At 60.6% G+C, this 10,937-nt stretch overlaps 1 protein-coding gene across 1 annotated transcript; it reads left to right on the forward strand.

Annotated features, from left to right (window-relative positions):
• The first annotated feature begins 100 nt into the window (after positions 1–100).
• LOC117437465 (fermitin family homolog 3-like) lies at positions 101–10,838 on the forward strand. Its single transcript, XM_034071834.1, has 13 exons — positions 101–359; positions 1,577–1,810; positions 2,359–2,475; positions 2,543–2,693; positions 3,104–3,206; positions 3,706–3,810; positions 4,912–5,046; positions 5,646–5,695; positions 5,781–5,902; positions 6,276–6,382; positions 7,423–7,647; positions 9,225–9,349; positions 10,541–10,838. Exons 1-13 carry the CDS (start codon positions 131–133, stop codon positions 10,836–10,838), a joined length of 2,001 nt encoding a protein of 666 aa, XP_033927725.1. The 5' UTR covers positions 101–130.
• Positions 10,839–10,937: the final 99 nt, after the last annotated feature.

Here is a 10,937-nt window from a genome sequence, read left to right on the forward strand (position 1 = left end):
AGGGCTGTGTGGGGCAGGAAGACCCAGGCTCTATAGGGATCTGTGGGGCAGGAAGACCCAGGCTCTATAGGGCTCTGTGGGGCGTGAAGACCCAGGCTCTATAGGGCTCAGTGGGGCAGAAGACCCAACCATGGCGGGGCTGAAGACGGCGACCGGTGAGGCCATCGATGGCTCCTTTGAGCTGCAGGTGGATGTGGACATGGATGAGGACGATGCTATGGGGCAGCCCTGCCCCATAGAGCCCCCCGGCCCCACAGCGGTGACCCCCAGCCCCACAGCGACCTCCCGCACCCTCTCCCTCCGTGTCACCGGAGACCTCCACATCGGTGGCCTCATGCTCCTCATTGTGGAAACCATTGGTGAGTGCCCCACACGTGTGGGGCCCATGGGGAAGGGCTGGGATCCCGTGGCTCTATGGGGAGGGCTGCAAGCATAGAGGCCCCATAGCTCTGTGCCCCACATTCCTGGCCCCATGGGGGTGGGGGACCCCATGGGTCTGCACCCCACATCCATGGGGCAGGATGGGACCCTATGGGCCCCATAGGGGAGGATGCTGATGTCTGCGCCCCACATCTCCAGGGCCCATGGGTATGAAGGGGGGGGGGGGGGGGGGGGGGGGAACGAGCCCCATGGGGAGGGGAGGACTTGTGGGTCTGGGCCCCACATCTCAGTTCTATGGGGCTGGGCCCTGTGTCTGTCGTCCCCCCCCCCCCCCCCATGGGCATCACGTGGGGCTGAGTGGCACCAAGGGGGGGGAGGGGCGGCTCTTATCGGGATTGGGGCCCCCCCACACTTCCGTCCCCCCCCCCCATGTCCTGCCCCCCCCTCCCCCCCCCCCGGGGTGATAAAGGGACACAAATAGCCCCGGATGTGGCCTCCATCTGCCCCCCCCCCCCCGTGCCCCTTCTGCTGCCCCACATTGACCCCCCCGTGTTACCCCCTATAAAACCCCCAATATAACATTATATAACCTCCTATCACCCCCTATACAACCCCCTATATGCCCATATAACCCCATATTCAACCCCCCATATAACCCCCCATATAACCCCATATAACCCCCTATATAACCCCCTATATAACCCCCCATATAACCCCCTATATAACCCCCCATATAACCCCCTATATAACCCCCTATATAACCCCATATAACCCCTTCATAACCCCATATAACTCCCCCATATCACCCCCTAACCCCCTATGTAACCTCCCCCATTGCCCCCTTGCCCCATGTCCAGCAGTGGGGCTGCTCCCTCCCCCCATGGCCCCCCCCGACCTCATGACCCCACATGACCCTGTCTGACCCCACGTGACCCATGATACCACATGACCCCTCAATGACCCAACATGACCCTGTCTGACCCCTCTATGACCCTGTCTGACCCCATATGACACCTCTATGACCCCACATGACCCTGTCTGACCCTACATGACCCTGTCTGACCCCACGTGCCCCTGTCTGACCCCATATGACCCCTCTATAACCCCTCTATGACCCCACATGACCCTGTCTGACCCCATATAACCCCTCTATGACCCCACATAACCCCCCATGACCCCCGTCTGACCCCCGCAGGCGTGCCACGTGACTGGTCCGACCACGCCCTCTGGTGGCCGCAGCGCCGCCATTGGCTGCTCCGCTCCTCGCGCTCATTGGACGCGCTGGGGGTGGGCGGGGCCTCGCGGCTCCGCTTCACGCGCCAGCACCGCCCCCTGCGCCTGCGCATGCCCCACGGCCGCCGCCTGCGCATGCGCCTCAGCTTCGCGCGCGCCCTGCCCCACGCCGTGGCCGAGGCGTGCGGGGTCCTGGGTGCGAGGGGGGGAGGGGCAATGGGGACAATGGGGATCAATGGGAGTCAATGGGAGTCAATGGGGGCAATGGGGGTCAATGGGGGGTAATGGGAATCAATGGGGGGTAATGGGAATCAATGGGGGCAATGGGGGTAATGGGGGCAATGGGGTAATGGGGCAATGGGGTAATGGGAATCAATGGGGGCAATGGGGGTAATGGGGATAATGGGAGGCAATGGGGCTGATGGGGACAATGGGGGGCAATTGGGATAATGGGGGTAATGGGGGGTAATAGGGGCAATGGGAGCAATGGGGGTCATTGAAGTCCATTGGGATCCGCTGGGGGTCTATGGACTCCAGTGGGGTCTATTGGGGGGATTCAGGGTCTATGGGGGGGCAATGAACTCCATGGGGGGGCATTGGGGTCCATTGGGTTCTATTGGTTTCTATTCGGGTCCATTGGGTTCTATTGGGTGTCCATTGGGTTCCATTGGGAGGCTCATGGGGGGGATGTCCCATTGCTCTCCATGGGGGGGGTCACGGCTGTCCCTGCCCCCCCCCCCCCAGGGATCCGCCACCCCGAGGAGCTGTCCCTGCTGCGCCCCCCCGAGGAGGAGGAGGGGGGAGGGGGTGACCCCCCCGTGACCCCTGACTTTGACCTGACCCACATCTGCCCCCCCCAAGGTGAGTGTGCAATGGGGGGGGGGGGGTTCAAGCCCCGCCCCCTGTTTAACTCCCCCCCCCCCCCAAGGTGAGGAGGGGCCATGGCAGGAGCCCCCCCCCCACCTGCCCCTCGAGTGCTACCGGATGCTCGTGGCCCCCCGGGGGGGGTTGGCCCCGGTCCCCCCCCCCCGACCCCCCCGTGGGAACCCCCTGCTGAGGCGAACCCGTCTGCACTCACGGTATGGGGGGGGTGGGGGGCAGCTATGGGGCAGGTGGGGGTCAGCTATGGGTCAAGCGGGGGGGGTGGGGGGCAGCCATGGGGCAGTTAGGGGGGAGGAAATGGGGGGCAGCCACTGGGTGTTTGGGGGCAATTGGGGGCCAGGTTGGGGGTTGGTTATGGGGCAATTGGGGGTTGGTTGTGGGGCAGTTGGGGGTTGGTTATGGGGCAGTTGGGGTTGGTTATGGGCAGTTGGGGGTTGGTTATGGGGCAGTTGGGGGTTGGTTATGGGGCAGTTGGGGTTGGTTATGGGCAGTTGGGGGTTGGTTATGGGGCAGTTGGGGTTGGCTGTGGGGCAGTTGGGGGTTGGCTGTGGGGCAGTTGTGGGTCACGGGGGGGCAGGAGCGGCCGGTGTCAGAGCGCCCCCTGCAGGTGGTTGGACTCGTCGCGCTCGCTGCTGGAGCAGGACGTGGCTGACGATGAGGAGCTGGTGCTGAGCTTCAAGTACCACTGCTTCATGGAGCTGGAGCCCCGGGTACCGGAAACATCCCAAAACACCCCAAAAACACCCCGAAAACACACTGAAACACCCCAAAAACACCCCAAAAACATCCCAAAAACACCCCAAAAACACCCCGAAAACACCCCAAAAACACACTGAAACACCCCAAAAACACACTGAAACACCAAAAAATACCCAAGAACACCTCGAAACACCCCAAAATCACACCAAAAACACCTAACAACACCCAAAATACCCCAAAACCACTTTGAAACACCCCAAAACCGCATCAAAAACATCCCAAAACACCCCAAAATATGCCCAAGACCTCAAAACACCCCAAAAACACTTCAAAAACACTCTGAAACACGCCAAAATACACCAAAACCACCCCAAAACACCCCCAAAAAAAACAGAACACCCTGAATCACCCCAAAGCCACCCAAAGAACACCCAAAACCACCTTGAAACACCCCAAAACCCCCCTCGTACCCCCCCGGCTCTCAGTGCCCCGTGTCCTCCCGGCCGGCAGGGGGCGCTGCGGGTCGCGCTGCTGTACGAGCAGGCGCGCTGGGCTCTGCTGCGGGAGGAGATCGACTGCACCGAGGAGGAGATGCTGCTGTTTGCAGCGCTGCAGGTGGGGACCCCATTGGGAACCCCAAATACACCCGTTGGTATACCCCAAATACACCCATTGGGATACCCCAAATACACCCATTGGGATACCCCAAATACATCCATTGGGAACCCCAAATACACCCATTGGGATACCCCAAATACACCCATTGGGAACCCCAAATACACCCATTTGGATACCCCAAATACACCCATTGGGAAACCCAAATACACCCATTTGGATACCCCAAATACACCCATTGGGAAACCCAAATACACCCATTGGGATACCCCCATTGGGATACCCCATTTGGATACCCCCTTTGGGAACCCCCCATTGGGATACCCCAAATACCAACATTGGGCCCCCCCATTGGGAACCCCCCTTTGGGACCCCCAAATACACCCATTGGGATACCCCCTTTGGGAACTCCCCATTGGGATACCCCATTGGGACCCCCTATTGGGTTCCCCAAACAGCCCCATTGGGACCCCCCCACTGGGACACCCAAATACACCCATTGGGACCCCCCACTGGGACCCCAAACCCCCCCCATTGTGTCCCCCAAAGACCCCTACTGGGACTCCCCATTGGGACCGCCAAATATGCCCATTGGGACCCCTCATTGCGACCCCCAAACACCCCCATTGGGACCCCCCATTGGCACCCCCAAATACACCCATTGGGACCCCCCATTGGGAAGCCCAAACACCCTCATTGGGACCCCCATTGGGTTCCCCAAACACTTCCATTGGGACCCCCCCATTAGCACCCTCAAACACCCCCATTGGGACCACCCATTGAGACCCCCTTTGGGTCCCCCAAACACCCCCATTGGAGCCCCCAAACCTCCCCATTAGTACCTCAATGTGACCCCCAAAGCCCTCCTGGGACCCCAATTGGAACCCCATTGGGAACCCAACCCCCCCCATTTGGATCATCATTGGCATCCCCATTGGGACCCCCAAACACCCCCATTGGGACCCCCAAACTCCCCCCAAGGACCCCCATTGAGACCCCCCCCCCCATTGGGACCCTCAAGCCCCCTTGTGCACCCCCATTGAGACCCTCCCAAGGCCCCCATTGATGTCCCCTATTGGGACTCCCCCTTTGCCCCCCCAGTACCAGATCGATGAGGTGGGGGCTGGGGCAGAGCCGGGGGGGGCCGGGGGGGGCCAGGACCTCGATGACCTGGATGCTGCCCTGAACAACCTGGAGGTGAAACTGGGGGGGGAGCCTGAGCCCCCAGTGCCACTGGTGAGACCTGGGGGGGAATGGGGGTGATGGGGGGAATGGGGAGCAATGGGGGGCAATGGGAAATGGGGATAATGGGGGGCAATGGGGAACAATGGGGGTAGTGGGGGGCAATGGGGGCAATGGGGATAATGGGCAATGTTTAACAATGGGAGCCAATGGGGGGCAATGGGGGCGATGGGGATAATGGGGAACAATAGGAAATGGGGGTAATGGGGGGCAATGAGTAATGGGGGTAATGGAGAGCAGTGGGGCAATGGGGGGCCAATGGGAAGCAATGGGGAACAATGGGGAGCTATGGGGGATGGTAATGGGGAGTAATGGGGGAGCAAAGGGGGGTAAGGGGGTCACTTGGTGGGGGGCACTGGGAGGCACGGGGTAAATCCCATACCCATGTGGGGCTATTCAGGGCTACTGGGAGGTGCTGGGGGGGGAAGGGGCTCCTGCCCCTACTGGGCTGAACTGGGAGGCACTGGGATAAATCCTGTGCCCATTTAGGGCTATTGGGGTGTACTGGGGAGGGGGGAGGGGGTGGCACTGGGGCATCTCCTGCCCCTGCTGGGCCCCACTGGTCCATACTGGGAGTCACTGGGATGCCTCAGGAGGAGCTCGCTGCTGTCCCGGAGCTGAGTGAGGAGCTGGAGGTTTACAGGTACCCCATGGGGGGGCAATGGGGGGCGGGGGGGTATTTGGGGGTGCCCCCCCCCATGGACCCCCCCTTTGTGCCCCCCCCCCAGGCCGCGGCGTTTGACCCTGAGGGGCTTCCGTCCGGTCCATGCTGTGCTCAAGGACACGGTCCTGGTTCTGGGGCGCAGCCCCCCCGGGGGGGGGGAGCCCCCCCTGAGCCTCAACCTGCGCGGTGAGAGCCACGCCCCCCAGAGCCACGCCCCCTTCCCTATGCCCCGCCCACAAAGCTCCCCCTCCCCAAGCCCCGCCCCCTTCCCAACGCCCCGCCCACAAAGCTCCTCCCCCTCCCAACGCACCGCCCCCACAAGCCCCTCCCCTTCCTCAGGCCTCTATCTAAGCCCCGCCCCCTTCCCAAAGCCCCGCCCCCTTCCCAAAGCCCCGCCCCCAAAGCTCCTCCCCCTCCCAAGGTCCCTCCCCAAGCTCCGCCCCCAACTCCCCTCCCCAGCCCCTCCACCTTCTCCAAGCCCCGCCCACCTCCCCAAGCCCCTCCCACTCCCAAAGCCCCTCCCCCCCCTAATGCCCCCCCCCCCCCCCCCCCCCCCCAGGCTGTGAGGTCACCCCCGACGTGGATGTTGTTGGTCGCCGGTTCTGCCTGAAGCTGCTGGTGCCAACACCCGAGGGCATGAGCGAACTGCACCTGCGCTGCCGAGACGTGAGCGCCAGGGGGCGATGTGGGGCTGGGGCTGTGGGGCTGGAGGGGTTCTATGGGGCTGGGGGTTCTATGGGGCTGGGGGGTTCTATGGGGCTGGGGGGTTCTATGGGGCTGGGGGTTCTATGGGGCTGGGGGTTCTATGGGGCCGGGGGGTTCTATGGGGCTGGGGGTTCTATGGGGCCGGGGGGTTCTATGGGGCCGGGGGGTTCTATGGGGCTGGGGGTTCTATGGGGCTGGGGGGGTTCTATGGGGCTGGGGGGGTTCTATGGGGCTGGGGGGTTCTATGGGGCTGGGGGTTCTATGGGGCTGGTGGGGTTCTATGGGGCTGGGGGGGTTCTATGGGGCTGGGGGGGTTCTATGGGGCTGGGGGTTCTATGGGGCTGGGGGGTTCTATGGGGCTGGGGGGTCCTATTGAGCTGGGGGGTTCCTACGGGGCAACCATGGGGCTGGGGACTTCCTATGGGGCAGCCATGGGGCTGGGGGATTCCTATGGGGCAGCCATGGAGCTGGGGATTCCTATGGGGCAGCCATGGGGCTGGGGGATTCCTATGGGGCAGCCATGGAGCTGGGGATTCCTATGTGGCTATGGGGCAGCCATGGGGCTAGGTGTTCCTATGGGGCTATGGGGTTTCTCTGGGGCTATAGGGCAGCCATGGGGCTGGGGATTCCTATGTGGCTATGGGGCAGCCATGGGGCTGGGGGTTCCTATGGGGCTATGGGGTTTCTCTGGGGCTATAGGGCAGCCATGGGGCTGGGGGTTCCTATGGGTACCTCAAGGGTGTCCTTGGGGGTTCCAGAGGGGTATTTGGGAGTCCGGGTTCTGGGTCGCTATGTGTGGGTCTGTGTCATATGTGTGGGGTCTGTGTCATGTGTGGGGTCTGTATCACGTGTGTGTGTGTCTGTATCACGTGGGGAGGCTGTGTCACATGTGTGGGGTCTGTGTCACATGTGTGGGGTCTGTGTCACGTGTGTGTGTCTGTGTCACGTGTGTGTGTCTGTATCACGTGGGGAGGCTGTCATGACCCCGTCCCCCCCCCCAGGCCCTGCAGTACTCCCGCTGGGTGACCGGATGCCGCCTGTCCGCCAGGGGGCGCTCTCTGTCCGACCCCTCCTTTGCGGCCGAGGCTCGGGCGGTGCAGGCGCTGCTGGGGCTGCCCCCGAGCGGCCACGCCCACAGCGAGGCCCCCCCCGCCCCAACGAGGACCCCCCCGGACCCACGTGTGCTGCTCCCCCCACGGATGCAGCGGAAGGGGAAAGTCAAACAGGTACCGGGGACATGGAGACCATAGAGAGGGACCAGAGAGAGCAGAGAGACCATAGAGAGACCATAGAGAGGGACCATAGAGGGACCATAGAGACCATAGAGAGGGACCATAGAGAGACCATAGAGAGACCATAGAGAGACCATAGAGGGACCATAGAGACCATAGAGAGGGACCATAGAGAGACCATAGAGAGACCATAGAGACCATAGAGAGGGACCATAGAGAGACCATAGAGAGGGACCATAGAGAGACCATAGAGAGACCATAGAGAGACCATAGAGGGACCATAGAGACCATAGAGAGGGACCATAGAGAGAGCAGAGAGACCATAGACCATAGAGAGACCATAGAGAGGGACCATAGAGAGACCATAGAGAGACCATAGAGAGACCATAGAGGGACCATAGAGACCATAGAGAGGGACCATAGAGAGACCATAGAGAGACCATAGAGACCATAGAGAGGGACCATAGAGAGACCATAGAGAGGGACCATAGAGAGACCATAGAGACCATAGACCATAGAGAGACCATAGAGACCAGAGACAATAGAGAGAGACAATAGAGACACCATAGAGAGACCATAGAGATCATAAAGACCATAGAGACCGTGGAGACCGTAGGGACCATGGAGACCCATTGGTACCCACAGAGACCCATAGTGACCCATATCAAGACCACAGAGATACAGAGCCCCATAGCGACACATAGAGACCCATAATGACCCATAGAGACCCATAGTGACCCCTTGTGAGCTTTACGTGACCCATAGAGACCCATAGTGACCCATAGCTGCTCCCCTGAGCCCCATAGCAAACCATTGTGACCCGTAGTGACCCATTGTGAGCCCCATAGTGACCCATAGCTGCTCCTTGAGCCCCATAGCAAACCATTGTGACCCATAGTGACCCATTGTGAGCCCCATAGTGACCCATAGCTGCTCCTTGAGCCCCATAGCAAACCATTGTGACCCATTGTGAGCCCCATAGTGACCCATAGCTGCTCCCTGAGCCCCATAGCAAACCATTGTGACCCATTGTGAGCCCCATAGTGACCCATAGCTGCTCCCTTGAGCCCCATAGCAAACCATTGTGACCCATTGTGAGCCCCATAGTGACCCATAGCTGCTCCCTGAGCCCCATAGCAAACCATTGTGACCCATTTTGAGCCCCATAGTGACCCATAGCTGCTTCCCTGAGCCCCATAGCAAACCATTGTGACCCATTGTGAGCCCCATAGTGACCCATAGCTGCTCCCTTGAGCCCCATAGCAAACCATTGTGACCCATTGTGAGCCCCATAGTGACCCATAGCTGCTCCCTGAGCCCCATAGCAAACCATTGTGACCCATTGTGAGCCCCATAGTGACCCATAGCTGCTCCTTGAGCCCCATAGCAAACCATTGTGACCCATTGTGAGCCCCATAGTGACCCATAGCTGCTCCTTGAGCCCCATAGCAAACCATTGTGACCCATTGTGAGCCCCATAGTGACCCACAGCTTCTCCCCTGATCCCCATACCCCATAGTGATGCTCTGCCCATAGCCCCCATTTGGCCCCATACGGTCCCTGCCCCACAGCTCGTGCCCCGCATCCTCGAGGTCCTCCACCGGGTGGGGGCGCTGTCCCCGGCGCAGGCGCGGCTCCGCTTCCTGCAGGCCTGGAAGGCTCTGCCAGGCTTCGGGCTGGCTTACTTCCTTGTCAGGTGGGATGGGGCTCGGTGGGGGTGCACTGGGAGCACTGGGATGCACTGGGAGCACTGGGAGCACTGGGATGCACTGGGATTCATTGGGATGCACTGGGAGCACTGGGATGCACTGGGATTCATTGGGATGCACTGGGAGCACTGGGAGCACTGGGAGCACTGGGATGCACTGGGAGCACTGGGATGCACTGGGAGGCACTGGGATGCACTGGGATTCATTGGGATGCACTGGGACTCATTGGGATGCACTGGGAGCACTGGGAACACTGGGAGCACTGGGATTCATTGGGATGCACTGGGAGCACTGGGATGCACTGGGAGCACTGGGACTCATTGGGATGCACTGGGATTCATTGGGATGCACTGGGAGCACTGGAATGCACTGGGATGCACTGGTATGCACTGGGACTCATTGGGATGCACTGGGACTCATTGGGATGCACTAGGAGCACTGGGATTCATTGGGATGCACTGGGACTCATTGGGATGCACTGGGAGCACTGGGATGCATTGGGATGCACTGGGACTCATTGGGATGCACTGGGAACACTGGGATGCACTGGGAGCACTGGGATGTGCTGGGATTCATTGGGATGCACTGGGATTCATTGGGATGCACTGGGAGCACTGGGATGCATTGGGATGCACTGGGACTCATTGGGATGCACTGGGACTCATTGGGATGCACTAGGAGCACTGGGATGCATTGGGATGCACTGGGACTCATTGGGATGCACTGGGAGCACTGGGATGCATTGGGATGCACTGGGACTCATTGGGATGCACTGGGAGCACTGGGATGCATTGGGATGCACTGGGACTCATTGGGATGCACTGGGAACACTGGGATGTGCTGGGATTCATTGGGATGCACTGGGAGCACTGGGGTGTGCTGGGAACACTGGGATGCATTAGGAACACTGGGATTCATTGGGATGCATTGGGAACACTGGGACACATAAGATTAATTGGGATGCACTGGGACACGTTACACTGGGATGCACTGGGGCTCACTGGGATGCATTGGGACTCATTGGATGCACTGGGTTATATTGGGATCCATTGGGATGCACTGGGTTACACTGGGTCACGCTGGGACTCATTGGGATTCCCTCATTGGATGCACTGGGTCACACCGGTTTATACTGGTTTATACTGGTTTATACTGGTTTATACTGGGATGTGCCACAGGTTCCAGGGCAGCCGCCGGGATGAGATCCTCGGGGTTGGTCCCTCCCGGATCCTGCGGATGGAGCCGAGCACGGGAGCAGTGATCCGAGCATGGAGGTACAGCAGCCTCCGGAGGTGGAACGTGAACTGGGACAGCAGACAGGTAATGGGGACTGGGAATGGGAACTGGGAACTGGGACAGCAGACAGGTAATGGGGACTGGGAACTGGGAACTGGGAATGGGAACTGGGAACTGGGAACGGGAACTGGGAACAGGAACTGGGAACTGGCAACGGGAACTGGGAACGGGGCGGAGTGATCCGAGCATGGAGGTACAGCAGCCTCCGGAGGTGGAACGTGAACTGGGACAGCAGACAGGTAATGGGGACTGGGAACGGGAACTGGGACAGCAGACAGG

The sequence above is a fragment of the Melopsittacus undulatus genome, chromosome 22 (genome assembly GCF_012275295.1).
Source record: "Melopsittacus undulatus isolate bMelUnd1 chromosome 22, bMelUnd1.mat.Z, whole genome shotgun sequence".
Classification (NCBI taxonomy): Eukaryota; Metazoa; Chordata; class Aves; order Psittaciformes; family Psittaculidae; genus Melopsittacus; species Melopsittacus undulatus.